This window comes from Crocodylus siamensis, chromosome 3 (assembly GCF_052110815.1).
Source record: "Crocodylus siamensis isolate JL-2025a chromosome 3, ASM5211081v1, whole genome shotgun sequence".
In the NCBI taxonomy this organism is placed as follows: domain Eukaryota; kingdom Metazoa; phylum Chordata; order Crocodylia; family Crocodylidae; genus Crocodylus; species Crocodylus siamensis.
Genome location: NC_143397.1, coordinates 259,605,108 through 259,628,925, shown reverse-complemented (window position 1 = coordinate 259,628,925; position 23,818 = coordinate 259,605,108). Strand labels below are relative to the sequence as shown.

The window sequence follows — 23,818 nt, the reverse complement described above, 5'->3', positions numbered from 1 at the left end:
AGGGGGGTGGGCTGCCTGGGAGCCAGCTGGGGGTGAAGGGAGGCAGGGGGCATGTGCAGCAGAGCTCACCTAGTAGGCAGCTGCCCCCCTAGCGCTCCACTTGGGGCCAAGCCCAGCCCAAGGCAGCCTGTGCTGTGCTCCTGCGCACACCCATGAGCCCCACCCTGGCCAGCATGCAGCTTCTGGTTGGGCTGTTCCCAGTGTGGCTGGGGCTGGCCAGGCTCGCGTTGGCACCGGGAAGCAAAAGGAGCAGAGTAACCTTGCTGGAGGCTGCATGCACTGGCTGCTGCCCCAGCTGACTGGGCTGTTCTGCTCCCCTCACCTCCAGCTGCTAAAGTTTGAATCCCTCTGCAGCAGGAGTTATAACACGGCACATCAGGTGAAAAAAGGAACAGCTCATGGCTAATGTTACAATAATCCCCAATGGCCCCTAAAAGACTTGCTTTAATATGCCCTGGCAATGGCCCAGGTAACCTTAGCAGTGGCCGGAGCAAGTTCCCCAGCAGCCTGAGCTTTCTCCCTGACAAGCTGAGCAGTGTCCCATGCTTTGGCAGGTGATGGAGGCAGCCCACGCATTCCTCCTCGCTCTAGCCTGGGTGGCTGCCTGCAGCCCTCCTCTGGGCAAGTGCCTGGGTGGACAGAAACCCCGAGGGCCATGTTTGCAGGAGGCATATCACCCTCAGTCATGGGACCAGCAGCAGCCCTGTGAACACGACTCTCAGCTCTCCTTCCTAAGTCAGTGGTGATGTTGGCAAGCTCCTGGTTGACCTTACAGGCATCAACAGCAGCACCCTGGGCAAAGTCAGCTTTGAAGTCCTGGGTGCAGCAGCCACTAGGAAGCAAAGACTGCAAGGAAAAGGGCTCACAAAGAAAAGCTTTCTTCCTGATTCAACCAGAGCTGGCAGCAGGAGGAAGGGGTAAGGGAAACATGAGCGCAGGCAGAACCCAGCCATCTGGGTCCCACCCCCCACTCCCCTTCACCCAGGCGGGACCTGGGCTGTAAATAGCACCTGGGTCCCCCCTGGGCTGCATGCAGGGCTGTGATGTCAGGGAGAAGTGGAGGCAGAACTCAAGCATCTGGGCCCCGGAGACCCCAGGGCTCTGGAATCCAACCCCCCAGTTTCATGGAGCTAGGCCGCCATACAAGTGGTGGCAGTGCAGGCCCGTGGTGGAGTCCCTGGGGCAGGTGTTGGGGGCGGTTCCTGCCCAGCGGATGGAGCGCTAGGTCCCAGCTGCCCACAGGCAGGTGCTCATGGCCCCGGCGCAGAGGGGTGGAGCTTTGTGTGCTGGGCCTGAGCTGCCCTCCTGAAGCCTCCTCTGCCCACCCCCAGTGGCATGGCTCGGTGCAGCTGGAGGCGAAGGGAGCAGAGCTGCACCACCCTGGGAACAGCCCCACCCCAGCTCATGCTGTGTGGGCAGGTGCCAGCGGGAGCATGGGACAGGCTGCCCCAGTGGGAGTGGGTGAGGCTCAGCCCCCTGTGGAGCACCACAGGGGCAGCCGAGCCAGATACAGTCCACAGGCCGTATGTTGTCCACCCTTGGGCTAGAGGGTCTCCAGGCAGTCTCAGGACCCACCAACATCCCTGATCAACATGGCAGCAGGGCCTTATCCCTCCCCTGCCGCTCCAGGCATGAGGTAGTGTGCGAAATGAGGCAGGCCTGGGGCAGGGCCCTGAGCCCATGAAGCTGTTCAGGCAGGAGCAGAGAACAGGACCAGCAGCACAGCAAAGGGGGCTTCAGACAGGGAAATAGCTCCTACCCTGTGGGACCAGGAGTGGAGCCAAACTGCCCCCCGCCAGGCCTTCCAGCAGCCACAGCCCCTGCGTGCATGCAGCACCCACCCCAGACAGGCGAAAGCAACCCACGCGGAGTGAGGTACTTCCAGTGCCGCAAGCGAAGCTGCCTTTTATTTATGCACAGCTCAGCCTGGGCACGTTTTAAGCTCCCTGCACTTCCTGCTGCTGCCCCAGTGTTCTGGTCTCCCTCCAGCGCCCAGGCCTGGGGGCAGCGGGGCCTGGCGAGGCAGTGCAGTGCCTGTGACGTGGGGGCACAGCTCCATTTCCCCAGCAAGCTCCATAAAGCACTCGTGCTTTATCAAGACACCATAGGGCCAGGTGCTACAGCCAGAGTGGGCTCTGTCTCGCTCAGGCTTTGGCCACAGCTGTCCCCCAGCCCCATTTTGCCTTTGCAACCCAGTTACAACACTTACTCCCAACTGGGGACTGCAGGCACCCTGTGAGGGGCCTGAGCCTGGAGTGTTGCTGTCACAGCAGCCACAAAGGCACCACTCACAGCCCGAGCCACCTGCCTTGGGTGACGGCAGGGCAACAGTCTCTGTCACCTTGTGTCATAGCAGTTGGCCCTGGATGCAGCCAAGTGTCCAACCAATTCCCGCAAGCACACGAGGGTGCAGGGAGCCCCGGCCCGGGGCAGACAGGGCTCAGCTCCTGTCTCCTTCAGGCAGGGGAGAGGTGCTGGCCGTGGGGAAGCTAAAAAGGCCCCACCGTGCCTGGGATGTCCAAGCCTGGCCTGCACATCCCTCCCTGCAGCCTGGCACAGGCCCCATCCCACAACCTGGAGCATGTCCGTTCCAGGGAGACCTGATGCCGGCGGTTCAGGAGGCAGAGCTTGTCCGTGCGGGCACTTCACTGTGGCTCCGAAGCTCTGTGGCTGGGGCCCGAAGGGGGCCAGGCCCTCCCCACAGGCTCTGGCAGAAGAGCTTGTGGTGCCTTGTGACCGTGCGGAGCGAGGTGGCAGCTGGACTGTGCCACAGCTCGCCTATGTCCTGCTGGTCGCCTCGGCTCAGGAACCGGCTGCAGAGCCGCAGATTGCGCACGGCCGCTGAGAGCCGGCTCCACGTTGTGCAGTCCAGCGGGCCACGCACGCCACAGCCTGCCGCCGGGAAGGAAGAAGAGGCCACGTCGTTACAAGGAGCCCGAGACCAGCACCTGCAGCCCAGCCCACCCTGCAGCTCCCCAGCCCTTTTGTCCCCAAGACATGACCTGGGGTGGTGCTTCTTCTGGGAGTTAGGTGACACCCCGAGGGTTGGTGTGGATAATCCAGCCCGTGGGCACAGCCCAGCCTCTCAGGCACTGCAGGATCCCCGAGGGAGGCAGACAGAGGGGTCATTTCTAGCCTCCACATTTAAACTAGGACTCTGCCTGTGTTTTACTAGGGGCCTTTCCCAAACTTCTGTGCTCTGCTGGTTGCCCTCCCCCTTCCTGCTCCATGTGTCAGGGGGCCTTTAAGCCTCCCTAATAGGTGCTGGGTGCTGCAGCCCAGGCTGGGGATGGGGCTCGGCTACGCCACTGCTCCTGCTGGCACCAACCCCGCAGAGTCCTGGACGGAGAGTCTTCCCCCACACTCAGGCTCAGCCCCACGCTGCACTGGGCAGGAAGAGATTTCCCTCCTGCTCAGACTGGTGCGGACTGGAGGGTTTCCCCTTCCTCTGCAGCGGGGCCACAGCCTCGGCCTGGGCTCTCTGCAGTGCCCATGACCCCCCCTGACAGCAGCAGGATGTTGGCAGCCACAGGCCCCCTGTATCCCGGGGGCAGGGGCGACGACTGTGTTGTGTGGCTCCAGGTCACACACAGGGCTTGTCTGGGGGGTTTGGACGGGGCTGATCCTGCCTCAGGCAGGGCTAGGACTGGATGTGACCCTGCAGCTCCCCGCCAGCTGCACGGCTCTGGGATTTCTACAAACAGGAAGTTGCAGACCACAGAAGCCGGAGCAGCGACTGCTGCCCCCACCCTGAAGTGCTGTCCCAGGGTATTGGTCCCCCGCCAGGCCCAGCACAGACCTACAAGACTGCCACTCTCCTCCTGTCCAGGACAGAAGCAGGCCCCTTTGCTGATGGCCTCCTCACCTGCCAGGCTGAGGTAGCGCAACTCCTGGTCCCTCTCTCCAGTGGCCGAGAGCAGCGTCCGCAGGCCCACGATGCTGATGCTGGGGTTTGCAGACAAATCCAGCGAGATCAGAGTTGGACAAAGAGGGAGGCACCTGTAGCCAAAGGGGGTCAAGGTGAGGCCTTGCAGTGCATCTCCCACTCCACAGTGGCTCGCTCTGGGTCAGCCAGCATCCTCCATCTCTAAGAGAAGGGGCTGGTGCCCCGCAGCCCCTCAGGCTCCTGTGGCCACTTCCAGGAGGGGTGGGGGGGCAGAGGGTCGTTGGGCAACTCAACCCTGACCGCCCCCAGGGCCCGGCGGCTGGGTAATTTGGAGCCTAAGCAAAGCAGATGCTTGGCCTCCCGCCTCATGGGGACACGTGCCGTGGGCGGTGCTGGTTACCTGGCCAGTTCTGCGACCGCCTCATTGCCCAGGTGGTTCCCAGAGAGACTCAGGTGTGTCAGCACGCAGCCACCCTGGAAGGAGATGGTGACTCGGTCAGGCAGGAAAATTGGGGGATTCCTAACCAGCAAGGTCCTGCCCCGGCTCCTCCCCCAGCCCAGACAGCCTCCAGGGCACAGCCCACAGCACCCCACGGGGTGGGCAGCAGGCTCCCGCAGCAACTGAATGCTGCCAACGTGCCCGGCGCGCGTTAGTCCTCCCAGCCTCTCTCAGGTGTCTTCAGGGCTGTGCCCAGAGCAGCCCAGCAGTGGCTAGGCCCTGGCAGTGTCACAGCTGTTCTCAGGGGAGGCCAAGGAACAGGCTCCAAAAGCCACAGCTCAGCCCCCAAGACAAAGTCAGGAGCCCCAGCCTGACAGATCACCACCTCCCCAGGCCCCGATGCCGGCTCAAGCTCCAGCGCGCCAGGATGTCCTTCCACACTGCACAGAGTGGCCAGAGGGACCTTGTCCCCTTCAGAGCTGCAGGGACAGCCCACAGCCCCGGGAGCAGTGCTGCCTGCAAGCGTGCAAGGGGCTGCTGCAGGACACTCCCCACCTGAGCTGCTCCTGGGTCTCTCACCTGCGTCAGGTACTGGGCCACAGGGCCCACGACAGGCTGCTCCTCCAGCTTGGTGACCACGGAGCTGATGTCCAGGTGGCTGAGGGTGGTGCAGGGCAGGCTCTGGAGAAGCAGCTCCAGCCCGGCAGAGCCCAGGGTGTTGTGGGAGATGACGAGGGTCTTTAAGTGCACGGCTGCCAGGGCAGGGAGCAGAGAGACGGAGACAGGTTACACAGGCACCTGCAGCAGAGGCCCTGAGCCACCCCCTGCCGTGAGGACACTCACCGCTCAAGGCAGTGGCCAGCAGGGAGCGGTAGTGCTGCAGGAACACTGTTGTGAAGCCACAGCCCTGCAGCTTGAGAGTGGTCAGCAGCGGGCAGGCTTGGACCAGCGAGGCCAGGGCCCGGGTGCTGCCATTCCCCAGGGGGTTCAGGCTGAGATCCAGCTCCTCCAGGCTCTGGAACAACAGGGAAGGAGAAGGGAGAGGTCCCTGCAGCCTGTGCCAGCCAACCCGGCCTCCAGATGGGAGCTATAGGGTACCCTTCCTAAGTGGAGCCTTCAATCACAAGCCTCCTGTCCAGACCCTGCATCTCACATGCCCACTGTCTCCTGTCAGCTCTGTGTTCCTGAGGGAGGCCTGGCACCCCGCTTGCTGGACTTACAAAGGACTTTTTCTATTCCCCCCACCTCATCTAACCAGAACTAAGCAGAAGAAAAGTTTAACAGGCAACTCGGGCCATACATTCCCTGAAACCAGTCTGGGAGGCCTATTTAAATTTAACTGACTAAAACTCGGTCGCCAGGTCAGAGGGGGTACAGGCAACATTTGAACAATGGTTAAGGGTTCATCACAGCATCCAGCCTGTTGGAGCCCTGGTCACAAATGCGGTCATACTTTTCCCGGGACGACTGGCGGAAACCGTCCCCACAAAGTTTATGAACACTCCAATAATCCCCTTAAATCCGTTAAAAGACTACAGTAACATCTGAGTCATGAGAAGCTGAGGCTTAGTCACAACAGGTAAAATACAAAACCCCGATGCTGCAAGCATGGCTAAAAGCCATCTGAGAAGAAACAATGTAGTATCCCATCCAGTATATCTTCTATTCACAGTAATTTCAAGCTAGTTCCTAGGTGTCTGGTTACTCCTTAAAACTTCACGTTTTCCCCGGTTGTTAATCAGTTTCTTGAGATGTTCCAAACCAGATAACTCCTTGGCACTGAAAAAGGTAATTCATTTAAACTGTTTATATAACAGGATTTTCCCTGTCAGTTATGGCTTTGGACCCTCTTGATTTACACAATTAAAAGAATGCTTTGAAGAGGCTGGACTAAGGGTATAAGAAAGCTGCAAAAGCAGCAACCAGTGCGCTTCAAGAGAGAGAAATCTCCCTCGCACCATCCACTGTTGTTCTCGAGAAGCTGGGAGAAACAGATCCTCTCTTCTGTCGTCTGTTTAACCTTCAACGATCGTGCTAAAAATTTTACCTGTCAGCAAACAACCCGAGTGCATTGGACTGGTGAGATCCAGCTCTTGCTCCCTCTTTTTCTCTCTAGGCATAGCTTTCTGAACCTGAATTGTATTAGTTAAGCTTGAGCTAGGTTTCCCCAAACACCCAATGAAACCAGGGTAATATAATCGTTTTGTTTGTTTTCCCTGCATGGCTATTACTACTAGTACCATCAGACATTTCATATACTTAGCAATAAATAACTTTTATGGTCAAATTGGTGGTAAACGGGTGTATTTTTCCTTCTCTGCTTTCCTTTCCCACTTGCTCTGCAGTAACGCTTCTTTTACCTAAGCCAAAGATCCCAGTGAAGCCCAAAAATGCTGTGGGGTCTGTTCATCAAGAGGCAACCACTACTAAGACAGTAAGGGCAAAAGATTGGGACGTGCTGAGTTTGAGGCACGTAAGGGGATCAGCTTGTACAGGCCGATTGACCCAGTTTGGCTCAGATGTGCCCTAATGAACTGAACGCTGGCCCATGGGGGTGTCATCTGGACACCCAGCCAGATTCAGAGGTATTCGGTTTAACTGTGTGCTTGTGTCTGACTGCAGTTTACTGTTACCTTAATGCACTGATTCCTGGCATATGTGGGGGTCAGCCTGTCCATGCTGATCAACCCGGCCGGGTCAGGAGTGTCACGTTAATCTCTGTGTGCGTATTTGACTGATTTGGTGGCTGGAGGAACCAGCCCCATTGAAACTGAGTCCTGCAAGATAGCTCCATAGGGAGTGAAGACTTGCAGAAGGGAGAGGTATAGCTCGGTATAGAAACACAAGCAGCACACTGACAGAATTACAAAGACCCTAGAAACGTATCCCTAATAAATGAGTGCACCCCAAAGTGATGGGCAAATCTGGTAACACCAGCTGCAGCCCATCGCATCAGGGGCAGGACGTGCGGCAGGCGGGGTGTACTGGGCTCCCCCAGGCTCCCTGCAGCACCCCTGGAAGTAGAGGATGTCCCTGCCAGGCCCTGGGGGCAGGTTCCATGACAGAAGGATAGTGACTACCATAGGATGGTGGCACAAGCTGGGTCTGGCCTGGGGCAAAGCCAGCTCATTCCTGGCACGGGGCCCTGCTGTGCCCGTGAGATTCCCAGAGGGGCAGGGTGCATGTGGCTCCTGCATGCTCAGGCAGCTGGGGCTTGACCAGTGGCAAAAACAGGGGAGCTCCCCCTGGGCCCTCCAGGGGCGACATTCCAGACCACAGACCCCTCTAGAAGCCTTCACAGGCAGGCTGAACGCCATCCCCGGCCTCCTCCTCCTCCCCTGCCCATGGAAGGGTCCCCCACGCTACCTGGAAGGCCACGGGTCCAGACGGCTCCGGGACCAGCCTGCGGAGCCCCTCGGCACCCAGCTGGTTGTCCGAGAGGTCGAGGAGGGTCAGGTGGGGCAGGGTGCCCAGTGTGGCCAGCAGCTCACCGGCCACGCGATCATTCAAGACATTCCCAGAGAGCCTCAGCTGCCGCAGCGGGGTCTGCAGCTTGAGGGCGCGCAGCAGTGGGGTGAGCTGGGTCTGGCGCAGTGCAAACCCGCAGGCATCCAGCGAGGGGCCCTGCTCCTGCTGCCCCAGGACCTTCACTAGCAGCGGGTGCTCCCCTGCAGGGGGGGAGATGCATCAGGCCTGGTTCTGCTGAGCCTGGTGCCAGGGCCGGCTAGCTGCTGGCCTTCAACCCACCTCCCCAGGGGTTGGCCAGAACAGTACCTAGAGCCCCATGTCCCCCTCACACTGCCAGGCTGCAGCCCATTGCAAACTGAGCAGGGTTCATGGCACGGGAAGGGCCCACTATGCCTCCCAGCCCCCCCCCGCAGGCTCTGGAGTCTCCCAGGCAAACCTTCGCCCTCCTACAGCTCCCAGACTGGCCCAGCTGCAACTCTTACCCACATCCAGGCTCTGACAGGCCTTCCGGTACCGGTCCAGGAGAGGGGGAAGGTCCCAGGATTGCACCTCTGCAAACACCTGCAAGACAGGAGACACCATTGGTGCACGAGCTGCAGCCGGATCCACACAGCACAGGGTGGCTGGGACGAGAGACGGGAGAGGAGACCTAGCCCAGCCAGAGCAAGGAGAGGAACCCAGGAGTCTGGCTGCCCTGGCCTTGGCCCCATGACGCGAGGCCCAAACTTCATGGCAGGAGGCACCAACGAACCTGGGCGACCTCCCAGGTAGGGCCTGGCCCCAGGAGGCCCCAGCCCACACCACGGAGCTGCCTTGCACCACCTCACCTCCTCGTTGCTCTGCAGGACATCCATGATGAGGTCCTGGGGGGCCAGCAGAGCCCCCTCCTTCTTCAGGGTGAGCCGCGGCAGCAGCCCGCATGTCTGGTAGTAGCGCTCGGCCGCCTGCCCCGCCAGCCACGACACCGGGCGGCTCTCGCTGCTGCTGGGAGGGGGACGAGGAGAGTCACTGCGGGGACCGCACACGGATCCCAGGCGCCACAGCCAAGCCAGCCCCTCCACCACCAGCACCCATGGGACACAGGGCAGGGCCGGAGCCGGGAGGCAACTGCGGTCCCTTGAGGCTGGTACAGCTCAACTCAGCCTCTCTTGGACACACAACTGTGGGTGTCTGCCCCCACAAGGGGATGCCTGGCCACTCAGCTGGCCAAAGCCACCAAGTCATTTAAGTAATTTGGGATGGTTTGGACAGGGCTGATCCTGCTCAGGCAGGGTTTGGACTTGATGTGTCCTCTGGAGCTCCCTGCCAGCCCCACGGCACCAGGCTGTACGCCAGTGGGAAGAGGATGCTCAGGAAGAGAGGAAACACGATGAGAAAGGTCTTCCTGGCGGGGGGCATTTGTGCTTCCGGGGATCTAGGAAAACACCCCACCTGGAAACTCAGTGATGGAAACCACCTCTGAACAGCAGCAGCCATAGTTTCAGTTTCATAGTTGGTCCGGTCAGAAGGGACCTAGGCAGATTGAGCCCAACCCCCCGCCATGGCAGGAAAGAGTCAAACAACCCCAGCAAGGTGTACATCCAGCCTCCTCTTAAAGCCCCCGGGGTAGGAGCCTGCAACACTTCCCTTGGAAGCTGGTTCCAGACCCTAGCCGCCCTGACCGTGAAGTCGCCTCCTGATGTCTAGCCTAAACCTACCCTCCGCCAGCTTGTGACCGTTATTCCTGGTCACTCCTGGCAGTGCTCGGGGGAACAGGGACCCCCCCAGTGCCTGCTGGTCCCCCCTGACTAGCTTATAACAGGCCATTAGATCCCCCTCAGCCTTCTCTTGTGGAGGCTGAACAGGTTCAGGTCCCGCAGCCTCTCCTCGTAGGGCCTGCCCTGCTGCCCCCGACCATGCGAGTGGCCTCCTCCGGCCCCTCTCCATGCTGCCCACGTCCCTCCTGAAGTGCGGCGCCCAGAACTGGACGCAGGACTCCCGCTGCAGCCTGACCGGTGCCGCATAGAGGGGGAGGATCACCTCTTTGGACCTGCTCGAGATGCATCTGTGGATGCAGGACAAGGTGCGGGTGGCCTTCCTGACCGCGTCCCCACACTGCCGGCCCATGCTCATCTTGGAGTCAGCGATGACTCCAAGATCCTTTTCCACCTGTGCTGACAAGAGGGGAGTTCCCCAGCCTGTAGGTATGGTGCCGATTGTTCCTCTGCAGGTGCAGCACCTTGCACTTGTCAGTGTTGAATCCCATCCTATTCACATCTGCCCACCCCTGTAACCTGTCTAGGTCCGATTGCAGCCTATTCCTCCTGTCCAGTGTCCCCACGTCCCCCCACATCTTAGTGTCATCTCCAAATTTGAGCAGGTGCTTTTTACCCCCTCGTCCAAGTCGCTGATGAAGATGTTGAACAGTGAGAGCCCGAGCACCGAGCCCCGGGGGACCCCACTGCCCGCGTCCCTCCGGGGCGAACATGACCCGTCTACCACCGCTCTCTGGGTGCGGCCCTCCAGCCAGTCGGCGACACGTCTGACTGTGGGGGTGTCCACACCACAGCCCCCAGTTTCTTAATGAGAACGGGGTGAGAGACAGTGTCGAAGGCCTCCGCAAGTCTAGGAAGACGATGTCCACTGCTACCCCTGCAGCTAGTGATCTGGTGACCTGGTCGTAGGAGGCCGCCAGGTTGGTCTGACAGGACCTGCCGCTAATGAACCCGTGCTGGTTGCCCCTGAGCATCATCTCCCCCCGGCCCCTCGGGGACATGTGCCAGGATAACTCTCTCAAAAAGCTTGCCCAGGACCGAGGTAAGACTGACAGGCCTATAGTCCCCGGGTCCTCCTTCCTCCCCTTTTTTGAAGATGGGAACCACGTTGGCCTCGTCCAGTCCTCCGGCCCCACACCAGAGCCCCACGAGTGCTCGTACAGCCGTGCCGGGGTCCTGCAATGGCCGCAGCCGATTCCCTCAGCGCTCGGGGGTGGAGATTGTCTGGACCCGCTGATTTAAATACATCCCTGACTAGATCCTCCCTGACCCTTGGCCTGGGTGCGTCTCCCCGGGGCCCTGAGGGAGCCCAGTGGGGGGGCTGATCCGGTCCCTGCTCAGCAAAATGGAGGCAAAGAAATCATTAAATAGGTTAGATTTGTTGTCTGGAGTGACGACCAGATTTCCTAGCGTGTCCTGCAGGGGCCCCACGTTACCTGGTACCTTCTTTTTGCCCCCTGTGTATTTAAAAAAGGACTTCCTGTTGTCCTTGACCCGGGAAGCTCGTCCCAGTCCCAGTCCCACCTCCGCCTTGGCCTCCCTGACCCCACCTGCAGCCCCGAGCAACCTCAGTATAGTCCTCCTTGGGGATGGCCCCTCCCTGCCATCGGGTGTGCGCCCCTTTTTAGTTAGGAGACATTCCCAGATGCTTTTGGTGAGCCCTGGGGGCTTTTGCAAGGGCAGCAGGGAATGTAACTGAGGAACAAAGGGGATAAAACAGTTTGGGGGAAAGGGGCACCAGGCAGCGAGACGGCCAGGCGACCAGGCTGCAACTAACGGTCCCAGCGAGACCCTGCAGTTTGGTCACCAGGACTGGGAGCAGGACTTGGCAGCAAGGCAGCTAGGGCACGTCTGGGTATCGCAGCGCGTGGTGCCTGCTGAAGAGGCTGACAGCAGCACAGTAAAATCTCCTGTCCCTGGAGCAGCCTCTCTCAACAACCCGCTGATTCCCTGATCCACGTGCCTGAGGTGCCCCCTGGGCCCTCCAAGGGCAAGACTCCAGGCTGCAGACCACCCTTGAGGCCCCCAGCCTGCAGGCTGCCATCACCTCCAAGTGCCAGTGGCAGGTCCCGGGAGCACAGGGAAGCCCCTGACCCCTTCGAGGGCACTGGCCTGGGCAGAGATGGACAGAGGACTCTGTCTCCCCCCTCCCCATGCAACACCTTCAGCCCAGGCCCTGAGAAGGGCATGGCCCTATCCTTGCTTGGATGGGGGAAGGAGCTGAGCCTGGCTCTTACCTGTGGGGCACAGGGATAAGGAAGACATTATCCTGGACACACACCCGCACACGGATGGGGGGTGGTGGTGGTGGTGGTGGTGGTGGGGGCTGGCGAGGGGAAGAGAGGTGTTAAGACCCATAGGAGACCCAGGGGGAGGGGGAGGTTGATGGGACCTCCCAGCACCCTGGGGCAACCTGCCCCCTTCCACCCACACAGAGCCCAGATGCCCTGCACCTGGCCAGGCCCCCTGCCCAGGCCGGTCCCCCATGCTTCACCTGTGTGACGTTCACCTGTGGGGGTGGGCTCTCTCCACTGCCCCCCGTGCCATTGGCTCTGCCACCGCTGTCCGTCAGCCTGGGGGTGGCAGGATGGGCAGCCCCCAGGGTGCTGCCCCCACGCGAGCGGCCCAGCAGGGTCCTCTCCATGATGCAGGTGAGGCGGCTCTGCCTGACCCTCCTGGGTCGGGGGGGTGCAGGTGGGCGGGGGCCCCCGCTGTCGCTCTCGGGCCCCGTACAGTCCCCCGAGTCCGAGGGCAGCTCGTCCAGGCCCCTGCGGCCCCGCTTGCGGCCCCCGCGGCTCGTCCCCATGTCATCCTCCAGCCAATCATCCCCCACGTACTGGTCAGCCGGGATGAGGGCCGGCCGGGCTGCGGGCTCAGGTGGGCCCTGCTCCGGGCTCCGGGGACGGAGGGACTGGGCACTGCCCAGGCTGCGGATGGCTGCTTGGTACTCAGCCTGCCTGCTCCCGGGCACCCGCAGCTCCAGCTCCTCCTGCTCCAGGAATCCTGGAGTCCGGGTCTGCTCCCCCTCCAGCACCCACGGGGCCAGGAGCCGCTGCCTCTTCTTGACCGGCCTCAGTGGGGTCATGCAGGTGTCCTGCTCCTCACCGCGCTCCAGCCAGCTCCACTGAGGCCCACGGGGCTCTGACTCGTCCCCGCCACGCTCACTCGGGACTCTGGGCGGTGCGGGCGGCTGCTTGGAGGATCCCCCGCTCTGGGGCTGGGTGGCAGGAGCAGAGGAGCAGGGAGTCAAAGGCTCCGAGAGCTCTGGGTCAAAGAGCTGACTGTCCTGGGACGACTGGGGGTGTTGCACAGCTGGAAGGAAGATGTGGGAGATGCTGAGCTGGGCCCACAGCCTCCAGAGCCCCCCCAGAACAGGGCTCCTGTGTGTTAAGCACATCAGAGCGGCCACATACTGGGTCAGACCCGAGATCCATCCTGCCCGGTCCCCTGTGTCCCACAGGGAAGACAGCAGAGCTGCAGGGAGAGTGACTGGGGCTAAGCAAGGTTTTCCCTGTTCCGCTCTCCTTGCGGCCTCGAGCATGGAGGTCCAGGCAGGGCTGATGCAGAGGCCGTGCCCCTTACCCCCTGTCCCAGACCCACCAATGCCCCTTTCCTCCAAACATGTGTCCAAGCCCTGGCTGAGCTCTCGGCTCCCACTACCTCTGGGGTCCACGTGTCCCCTTTTAACACCACACTGGGGAAAAAAGAACTGCCTGCTTGGTCCATGTGTGACCCTTGTTCCTGTCTGGTGAGAGACAGGAACGAATCCCTATCAAGTGTGCTATAAAACCCTTCTCCTGCTCCCCCTCCAGCATCTCTTTTCTAGACTAACCAGGCCTCGCCTTGTTAGCCTCCTCCTAGGGAAGCCCCTCCGAGCTGCTCAGCACCCTCGTGCCCTTCCCTGCACCTTCTCTCTGTGTCCCAGGGTGAAGACAGCCAGACTGCCAGGGAGAGAGAAAAGCCCCTTGACAGGGACTATGCAGGCTCTTCCCTGGACGATGGCGGAGGGCGGAGGGGGAAGGAAGCAGCGCCAGGTTAAGGGCCCTCCTGCTGCTCTTCACTGCCCCTGCCTCAGGCTCAGCACAGGGAGCACTCCAGAGACTGGGGCATGGCAGGACCCCCCAGGGTGCCAGGCAGGGCACGCTCACCTCGGCCGGCCATGGCGTCCCTGAGCAGGCGCTCCATGGCATGGCAGTTCAGCCACGTCTCCTGGTCCAGGTCCCGGCCGTACAGGTTCATCCAGTCCTTGAGGGTGTCCAGAGGGTTCAGCCCCTTCAGGGAAGACGGGGACACAAACAGTCAGAGACAGGGGGGGCCACAGAGCCCAATGGGCCCCTGCCGAGCCCGCTGTCTTCACCTTGGCATTCCTCAGCACCACTGACGCTCCCCTCTGGATCAGCAGCTCGGCCACGTCGAAATGGCCACAGCAGAGGGCATCATGCAGGGGGGTGATGCCCTCGCAGCCCGGCCCCCCCGGGTCATCGATGGCGGCCCCATGCTCCAGCAGCAGGCGGACGATCTCTGGGGGTGGAAGCCAGAAGTCAGACTTGGATGTCCCAGACAGGGGTGTCCCTTGCCCCTCTCCGCACCTAGCACTCACCCACGTGCCCGTGGTTGCAGGCCTCGTGCAGCGGGGTCCAGCCGCAGTAATCCCGTGGGTTCAGAGGGTGACCCTGGGGCCGAGAAGGAAGAGACGTGGGCAGGGCTCGGGGTCACGCTGGGACCAAGAAAGCCATGGACAGGGAGAGGAGAGATGTGACCTGTCCCCACCCCCATCTCCTCAGTCTGATCCTATTAGCCCCACTCCTCCCCCATGACCCTCACCAATCCCTGCAACATAGTCCTTTATGCTTCCATCCCAAAAAACTTCCTGTGCTTCCAAAGATTCATAGAGCCACGCGGCTAACAGGGAGCTCCAGGGTCATATCCAGTCCCAGTCCTGCCGGAGGCAGGATCAGCCCCATCCAAATGCGCCATACAAACCCATGCCCGACCTCAGAGCCACACCATACAATAATTGCCCTTGACACAGCCCCAGGCATCGCCCCTGCCCCTGCTCCCAGGATACAGGGGGGCCGTGGCCACCAACGTCCTGCTGCTGCCAGGGCGGTTGTGGATGGTGCAGAGAGCCCAGGCCCAGGCCCAGGCCTCACCCCCGCTGCAGAGGAAGGCAAAACCCCGCAGTGTGACCAGTCTGAGCAGGGGGGAAATCCCATCCTGCCCCCCAGTGAGCGTGGGGCTGAGCCTGAGCGTGGGGCCAAGACCCTCCAGCCAGGACCCTGGGGGGTTGGTGCCAGCAGGAGCATTGGCACAACCCAGCCCCATCCCTAACACCCAGCGCCTCTGGGGGAAGCTTAAACCCCTGACACATGGAGCAGAAAGTGGGGGGGCTAGAATTCCCTTCCAGCCTCATACAGCAGCCATGCTAAACCTTCATCCCTAATGAAATGTGCCCACTTCTGGGGGGGAAGCCCAGCAGCAAAGCATAACAAGAAAGCCTAGCTGCATGCCATCGCCCCTCCACCTCCATCCCAACGGGGGCTCCCAGGGCATCACGGGAGACCTGAGAAGTGGCTGCAGGTGAGGGAGCGCCCACAGGGCTCCATGCCTGTCGCTGCCTCCTACCTGCCCCAGGAGGAGCTGGGCACGGCGCAGGTCCCCCTCGATGCAGGCGCGGTGCAGCGGGGTCTCGCCACGTTCGTTCCGCCGGTTCCACTGCAGGGCATGGGCAGGTGAGGCCCCCAGGGCAGGCAGAGACCCCGAGGCAGAGCCAGCCCGGTGCCCCCACCCTGCAGTGTCCAGCCCCAGCCCCAGCCCCAGCCCCTCTCCTGACAGTGACGCTGGGGACATGGGGACCACAACCCACAGAGGAGAGACAGCCTCCCAGCCCCCCTCACCTTGTTGATCCTGCGGCGGCTGGGCACGCTCTTGCTGTAGCCATCCAGGTCGTCCTCCTCCCCATCTGGAACACACGATCCATCAGCAGCAGGCACCAGCTGCTGTTGGACCTAGGGCAGCCCCAGCACCCCTCAGGACTGGGGCGGGGGCTCCGTATGGCATCACCCCCTTGTCCTCTTCCACCACCTGTGCTCCTTACCCCACTGCACCATGTACGGCCTGGGCCCATCACTCACCGCTCTCTGACAGCTCCAGGTCGCTCTCTTCCAGGGGCTCGCTGCTCTCCGGCTCCTCTTCCTCCTCCTCCTCCTCGGTGCTGCCCCCAGCCAGGGCCTCCAGCCTGGCCAGTGTGTTGGCAGCCTCGGCACTGCCCTCCTTCTGCTGCACCGCGAGCAGGTGCTGCAGGACTTGCCGCTGCAGGGAGAAGGGATGAACCACAATGGGAAGGGACCTCAGGGCCAGCCCCCAGGCGCAGGCTGACATGGCGTCCTGGAGCTCCCTGCTCCTCTTCCCCATCCCAGGGCCCAGCTCTGATGTGGAACCCCCTACACTTCCCCCCACCCCAGCCACTTGCCAGGCCTCATAGCTACCCCCAGACAGCAGCAGATCCCAGCCTGCAGTGATGGGAAACCAGCAGCTCCGTGGCCAGGCTGTGGCTGCTCACATGCCAGGACACTAGGCACCGGCGTGTGTGCGAGGGGGCCGAGGGCACAATCAGTTCTCCGGAGGGCCAATGGAGTCAGGACTCCTGGGTTCCAGCTCGAAGCCCCCCGAGGAAGACCTTGGGTACAGCCCAGTTTCCCAGCCTGCCCCTGGCTCAGCTCGGACCTTGGTGCCAGCCACATGCCTGCCCCCCTCCCTCACCTGCAGCCGGGGCTCGCCGGCCCTCTCGGCACAGTCCAGCGCATTGCGGAGACAGGACTCCAGTGCCGGGCAGGCCTCCCCAGCCTCCTCCTTGGCCAGGGCGATGTTCAGCCACGTCTTCCCTTCCTGGGATGCAAAGGGTGGGTGAGGCCCCTGGGCGAGGCAATGGGGTGGGGTTCCCTCCCTTCCCACCCCAGGTCCAGGTTCATTCAGTTCCCCAGAGGGGCAGGGGCTCAGGGGACGCTGGGAAAGGTGCAGGCCCCTGGCTTGCTGGGGCTTCTTCCTGCCTCCAACCCCGATGTCTACCTCCTGCTCCCCAAACTCACCCCAGAGCAGAGCCTGGCAATGGGGACCTGCATGCTCAGGGGAGCCAGGAAAGGCCCCTGAACCGCCCTCCCCAGAGCAGCTCTGACCATGATCTGGCCACAGCTGAGCCCGAGCCTGGACACCCCATCTCACCTCCAGTGGGACGCCCTGACGTAGCGCCAGCTCGGCCTCATAGTGCCGCATGGCTTGCACGTGCTCCTTCAGGTCCCAGAAGGTGGCAGCCAGCGAGACGTGGATCACGGCCAGCTCCTGCTCCGGCCTCTGCAGGGACTTAGCGTATTGGAGCTGCAGAGACCGGCAACAGCACACACGGGCTGCAGGGAGGCCCCTGGCCAGTCTCGGCTTTCCCTGAAGCCAGCTCACCCCTTCAGTCACCATCACCTCCTCCCCACATTCCCCGAGTGCCTCAGGGGTGAAGACCCCAGAGGTCTTGGGGGAGAGAACATAGAACAGACTATTTGATGTCCGCTTGGTTCGCGGCAGAGGCCGCTCGTGGCTGGGGCAGACCCCAGGTCTGTCCTGCCCAGTTGTGTCCCACGGGGCAGAGAGCAGAGCTGGAGGGACAGTGACTGGGTCCGAGCAGGGTTTTCCCCTGCTCCTCTCTCCCTGCAGCCTCCAGCACTGAGGTCCAGGCACAGCTGATGTGGAGGCCATGCCCCCTGCTTCCTGCCCCAGAGCCACCGATACCCCTTTCCTCCACGCAACACAGAGCCCTGGGGGAAGGGAGGGCAGCACTTGCCCACACGATACCTGCCAACACAGCCTGTGGCCCACGGGCCCCTGCCCTGCCTGCACTCAGAGGCACCAGGCACCAGCTCCTGACTCACCTGCCTCTCGTAGGCCTCCACGGCACGCCGATAGTCCCCATGCTTAGAAAACAGGTCACCCAGCTGCTCGCACAGGCCCAGAGCTGCCTGTGGGTCGCTCGTTGCTGCCTCTTCCAGGGCCTCCTGCAGGCGGCTGGCCTTCGTGGCTGCCAGAGGCCAGCAGCATCAGAGCAGAGCTGGGGGCTCGGGTTGCAGCCAAGCCCTGCCCAGGCCCCCCAGACCCCTCCTGTTGCTCTGCAGAGACTCAGGGTACTCGGGTTTGCTAACCCCCTGCACAGGACCAGACCTCACGTGTCCAGTGTGTTACCCAGGGACCCACTGGGCATCGCCCCAGCCTGGCTGCAGCCTTTGGGCACTGCTGGGGGCCAAGGAGGGACTGTGCTGCTCCTCAGGCACCTCCCCTAGCTGGGGGAGCAGGCGGGCCAGCCTGCTCGATGCAGGGGACAAGACTGAGCCCTGCGACTAGAGCCCCAACTTGCTTTGACCCCTGTAGCAAAGGGGTTGACAGCCACCCTCAACTCACCGTAGCGCAGGCTCCGGAGGATGCTCTCCTGCTGCTGGGGCTGTTGCGAGCCCAGCTGGTGGGCCTTCCTCAGCGAGCGTTTGGCTGCCACAAAGTCCCCCAGGCTGAGGAGCACCTGCAAGGCACCAGAGGGCTTGTCAGTGGGGACTGAGGTTGGGAAGGGGGGTAACAATAGCTTCCTAGTATCCTGCCCTGCTCTGGTGAGGGCCCCTGGCTGCCTGACCACAGGAAGAGAAGGGACAAGCCCCCCCCACTCAGCCCTGAGTCAGGGGAGACAGCAGGGCAAAGCCCCCTGCTTTGAGGGCTGGTGCCAGCTCCAGGGGTTGAAGAGAGGTCCCCCAGTGGGGAGAGGCCGGGGGCCCCGCTGCCTCAGGCTCACCTGGGCGATGCTGGCGCAGCACTCGCTCTCCATGCCCTTTTCCTTCATGGTGCGGGCACACTCCCGTGCCCCCTCCAGGCACCGCATGGCCTTGGAGTGCTGCTCCTCACGCAAGTGGATGTTGCCCAGGTTGAAGTAGGCGCGGTACAGGTCCTCGAAGAGACGGCTCTGCCTGCAAAGAGGCCAGGATCAGAGCTCACAACAGCCTCTGGTGCCCCCAAGGGGGCCCCCTACCTGCCACGGCACCCCCAGTGCCCCCAGCTCTCCACTGCAGGATCCTGGTCACCAACCTCAGTGCAAGAGCTAAGCCTCAGAGCCAGTGTGAAACACTCAGTCCCAGAGCTGCGGGGTCACATCCAGTCCAACCCTTCCCCGAGGCAGGATCGGACAAACTCTGACAGCCCAGACAAACCCTCGCGTGTGACCTCAGAGCCACACGACAGCTGCCCTGAAACAGCCCCAGGCATCACCCCCGCCCCTGCTCTCGGGATACAGCGGGGCTGCGGCCGCAAATGCCCTGCTGCTGCCAGGGCGGTGATGGGTGCTGAAGAGAGCCCAAGCCGAGAAAAGCAAAACCTCCTAGTGCGGACCAGTCTGAGCAGGGGGGAAATCCCTTCCTGCACCAGTGCAGCATGGGGCTGACCCCGAGCGCAGGGCAAGACCCTCCAGCCAGGACCCTGCGGGGTTGGTGCCAGCAGGAGCATTGGCACAGCCCAGCCCCATCCCCAGCCTGGGCTGCAGCACCCTGCACCTCTGGGGGAGGCTTAAAACCCCCCTGACACATGGAGCAGGAAGGTGGGAGAGGCAACCAGAGTATCGCATGCACTTTTGGGCTTCATGTTTTAAAAAAGCTGTGGAGAAGTGAGACGGTCTAGAAGCAGCCACAAAGAAATCCCTACAGCAGAGCACGGGCATCGCTGCGTCTAGATTATGCCCCAACAGTGCCTGTCCAAGCCTCTCCTTGACACCTCCACTGATGCAGAGTCCCCCCCTTCCTAGGCGTCTCTCACATGGCCCCTGCTTTCACTGAGAAGTGTTTTCTGATCTCCAATCTAAACTGATTTTGCTGCAACTTCAAGCCATGGCTCTGTGTCCTCCTCTCTGCAGCAAGAGACAAATGGGCGGCCAGAAAAGGAGCTTCCCCTCATCAGGTGTTTGCAGGCTGCTGTCATGGCCCCTCTTAAATGCTTTTTCTATAAGCTAAATCTGCCCGGCTCCTCCAGCCTCTCCTTGTGTAACTTCCCTTCCAAGCCCTTGTTCATTTTGGTTGCCACCTCTGGCCCCTCTCACTTCTTCACGGCCTTTTTAAAATGTGGAGCCCAATACTGCATGCAGCTGCCCCGGGTGCACGGGCACAACTCCCCACATTCACATGCACACCCCACAGCCACCACCCTCCACCCCCAAGCCACAGCTACCAGCCCCCTCCTTCAGCGCCTCAGCAGCCAGGTGGGCAGGCAGCAGCAGCACAGGACTTGGGCCCCTGGTACATGTTATATTTATCACGCATTTAACTGGTGAATTGTGCAATAAACATAAACCAGTCACAGGTGCAGTGCAACGATTGCAGGGTAAAAACGCTGCTTCTGCTATAAACAGAGCCAGGCAGCTACCAAGCGAGTGCCTGAAAGTGTGCAACAGCTCTAAAGCTGGTTTCGCCCCAGCTTTCACTTGTACTTGTAGCAGGGCCAAGGCAACTCCTGCGGTAGCCGGCTGGGGACAGCAGCACCAAGATTAGACTGCAGCACCCACAGCAAGGGGCTCCCTGCTCCATCCGGCTCACACACCCCCGGGAACGGAGCCAGACCCCAGGCGGAGAGGACGGGGGAAAGCTGCCACAAGCCCCAGGAAGGTGCTTGGTTCTTACTCTGAGATGAAGATGCTCTTCCTTATATACCGGCTGCACTGGCCCTGGTCCTTCAAGCTGTCGTAGACCAGCCCCAGGTTGAGATAGAGCCGTGCCCGCATCTCGCTCCGCTCCCGCAGCGGCACCTCCCCTACGACACACACGAACTGGCCTGTTATGGTGTTACCTGGTGGGGAGGGGCACGCGGGGCGCCTGGGCAGAGCCAGGGCACCAGGGCCAGGACAGTGGGATGGGGACAGGCTGGACGACCACGTCCCGCAGTGTGGTTCTGCCTGGGGAAGGGCCAGGGAAGGCAGTGGAATGGTCCCGATCTTGCCCCAGCACGGACCCCACAAGCTGACCAGGCCCGTGTATCCCATGAGCCCTTGCTGTCACTCAGGGCAGGGCCTGGGCACCATCCCCCAGCTGCTGCGTGAGCTGCTATCCTGGGCATAGGGCTGGCCGGGCAGCCCCAGGCATCGAGGCCCTGGGCGGGACGCAGGGTGGCACGGGCCAGTGGAGCAGCCCGTGGGACCCTCACCATCCAGCTTCTCGTCCACGATGGCCAGGCTCCTCGTGAAGGCCTGCTCAGCCTCCCGCAGCGCCTCGCCCGACTGGCTGCTGTCGGCGATGAACATGTAGGTGCGGCCAATGGTGGCCCAGGCTCTCTGCTGCTCGGCGTGGTCTGAGAGGGAGCGGGCCAGGTCCAGGTGCTGGCGCTGATGCTGCGGGGACAGGCCGGGAGTCAGCGCAGCCCTCGGGACCCGCGACCAGCTCCCCCCCGCTGAGCAACCACCCGAGCCACCGGCCCCCACGCCACCTGGCCCACCTTGAGCGCCGCATCGTAGCTCTCCAGCTCAGCCAGGCGCTCCCCGATCTTCCGGTGAGCCACAGCGCAGCCCAGCACGTCTCCCACGCTCTCCAGCAGGCGCAGCTCCTGCCGGTGCTCCTCCAGCGCCTCGCGGTACCGCCCTGCCAGCAGCAAGGGGAGGTGAACAGGGGGAAGCCCCAGCGGGGAAGCTCACAGTGACGCTGGAGCCGACGGCCCCTCTCCGTCAGGCCCTGGAGCCAGGTGAGGGCATGGGGAGGGGATCCTGCATTTGACGGGGCAGAGCAGCAAGGGTCGGGCCGCTCCGCCATTTGTGCTGCCACGCGGCGCTCCCAGCTACGACGGCGCGCGTGGGGCTGCTGCGGCCGCAGGCCGGGGTCGAACTAGACGCGGCCCCCGCGCTCCCTGCGGCTGCGCGAGTCGGACCTACCGGTCACACGAGCTCGGCCCCTCGCCCCCAGGGGGCCCTTCCCCTGCTGGTGCCCCCCCAGGCTCGTCCGCTCCCTCCCCAGCCCCGGGGGCAGCTCAGACCCAGCCATCCCCCCCGCGCGCCCTGGCTGCGGCCAGCTCTGGTGCACGGCGGTGGTAGCGCGGTACGCGTGCGCCCCCAGCTGCACCAAGCAGAGCCCCCCGCCCCCACGCTCACCATGCCGGGCCAGCGCATCCCCCAGCTGGTTGCAGATGGCGGCTTCCTCCTGGGGGGGCCCCCCATGCCGCGCCCGTGCCTGTGCCTTCTGCAGCTCTGGGGACACAGCAGGGGGTCAGCGCCGGGGGGGGGGGGCACCAGGACTCACTGACCCCTGCTCTGCCTTGCCCTGCACCCCTGGGCCCCTTTTCTAGGCCCCGCCCCTCCCCTCGCCTGAGCCCCTCTTGGTGTCGACCACACCCCCTTTGGCCAGGCCCCGCCCCCTTGAGCCCCTCCCCTTGCCTGAGCCCCCTCTTGGTGCCCAGACTCCGCCCCTTTCTCCAAGGCCCCGCCCCCTTACATCCCTCCCCGTGCCTTAGTGTCCAGGCCCCGCCCCCTTACCGGCACCCCTCTCCTTGCCTGAACCCCGCCCCCAGTGTCGTCCCGCCCCCCGCCTAGCCCCCCCCGCCGGGCCCGGGCGCTCACGCCGTATCTCCCGCTCCCGTTCGCCGCTCATGCCGCCGCCGCCGCCGCCGCCGCCGCTCTAAGCTCTCCCGCGCTGCCTCCGGGGCAGCCCTCGCCCCCCGTCCATTGGTCGCGCGCGGGGCAGCGCCGCATTCTCATAGGCGAGCGCCGCCGCCACTCAAACCCCGCCAGGCCAATCGCAATCGAGAAGGGAGGGAAGATCGGCCGTCCTCATTGGCCGGGGGAGATTCCGGCTGCAGGACTACGAGTCCCGGCATGCCGCGCATCTGCCCGGCCAGCACCCTCATAGGCCACTCAACCCCGCCGCTACCGCCCTTTCTCCTTGCCCTCTAGCGGCGGCCGGAAGTGTCCCGGCATGCTGTGCGGCGCTGCCGGAAGCGGATGGAACACTGAAGTCGTGCGCCATGCTGCCCCGCGAGGTCTGGTGGCGCCCTCGAGGATCCCGGTCGCGTTTCTCCTGTTCGCCGCGACCCGGCCCTTGTTTCTCGTCCTGCCCGATTGAGAGCCCCGACGCCCCGGGCCCGCAGACCCCCCGGGCCTGACAGGGCAGCCGCGCCCAGGGGCTCGCCCGCCGAGAGCTTTCCTGCAGTGACTCAACGACTGGATGACAACAACGTCCCCTCGCTCCTGGGACCGCCCGAAGCAGCACGACCGCTCGCCCGGCTCCCGCTCTGCTGCCCGTGCCCGACCGCTCCGAGGCATCCCCTCCTTGCTGATCCACTTGTGATAACAGTGACCTCTGCGGCGCCTTCCAGCGCCTGGTCTAAGGGGCTCCATTCAAGTAATCGAGTCCTACTGCGGCAAATCGAGTCGGCATGCCCCGCTGCGGGGTGCTGGGCTGGAGCCATCAAGCCACGCTGTAGTTCAGCAAATGATAAACCTCCGGAGCGGTCGAGGGGTTTTGTGCATGTTGGGTTCACCCGCAACCACCCGAAGGATCCCACAGGCTGCTGTTTACCAAAGGACAGTGACACTGTCGCCTTTGTCCAGACCTTGACCTTCAGCCCATCGCGAAAAATAGGCTGTGAAGAAGCGGTATAAAGCAAGACAACTGCCAGCAAGGGGGGTGCGGTGTCCTGCTCCCAGGTGCAAGTGCAGGATCCTACAAGACCTGCTCCTTGCCTGCATGGGCTAAAGATCTCTGTGCGGCTGCGATCATACGAGGGCTGACGACTTGCTTTGTATCTTTTTCTGTCATTTAGTTTTGTAGTTCATTGGCAGTTGTTAAAACAAGCCTTTCTGCTATTTGTCAACCGAGTGTTGTCAATTCATAAAACACCAGGTTAAAAATTCGGTTTCTAAGTGCAACTTTGTCTCCCACAGCTTCTTGGTGTAGCAGCACTTTGGGGACTCGCTGTCCTGTCTGCTTCCTGAGACCACGCTGACATTTCTCCCCTCGCTGGGCTTTACCCCGTGTCCTCTGGCTCTTTACCTGCGGCTGCTGCTGGGCTTCTGTCTCCATCCCCGGTGCCCCTAGTTGAAAGCTGGGTGAGGGTCCGGCTGCACTTCTCCCTGCACCTTGCAGGACCTCCTGTCACCCCACCTGGGCTCCAGCCAAGGTCTCCAGAGCAAGGCAGTGCGAGCCGGGGGCACCGGGGTGACCTGTGTGGCTCCAAGCAGAGCTTCTGGGCAGCATCCACAGGCTCCTTCGCTGCCTCCACAGGGCA

At 62.6% G+C, this 23,818-nt stretch overlaps 1 protein-coding gene across 5 annotated transcripts; it reads right to left on the bottom strand.

Moving 5' to 3' along the window:
• Nucleotides 1-80: 80 nt before the first annotated feature.
• Nucleotides 81-23,461, bottom strand: TONSL (tonsoku like, DNA repair protein). 5 transcript variants are annotated; one of them, XM_090040844.1, is made up of 26 exons: nt 22,152-23,461; nt 21,687-21,782; nt 21,041-21,183; nt 20,753-20,936; nt 20,233-20,362; nt 18,366-18,537; nt 17,987-18,101; nt 17,464-17,609; nt 16,769-16,897; nt 16,310-16,435; nt 15,682-15,859; nt 15,445-15,509; nt 15,173-15,262; nt 14,148-14,220; nt 13,905-14,068; nt 13,696-13,819; nt 12,042-12,859; nt 11,785-11,873; nt 8,621-8,777; nt 8,276-8,354; nt 7,692-7,993; nt 5,169-5,340; nt 4,905-5,077; nt 4,287-4,360; nt 3,866-3,999; nt 81-2,892 (listed from the first exon to the last, which is right to left on the bottom strand). In XM_090040844.1, exons 1-26 carry the CDS (start codon nt 22,180-22,182, stop codon nt 2,615-2,617), a joined length of 4,242 nt encoding a protein of 1,413 aa, XP_089896970.1. In that variant the 5' UTR covers nt 22,183-23,461; the 3' UTR covers nt 81-2,614. The 5 variants fall into 5 exon arrangements, with proteins under 5 accessions (XP_089896970.1, XP_089896967.1, XP_089896968.1 ...); XM_090040841.1 differs by having other exon boundaries at nt 82-2,892; nt 8,621-8,774; nt 16,769-16,921; XM_090040842.1 differs by having other exon boundaries at nt 82-2,892; nt 12,057-12,859; nt 16,769-16,921.
• Nucleotides 23,462-23,818: the final 357 nt, after the last annotated feature.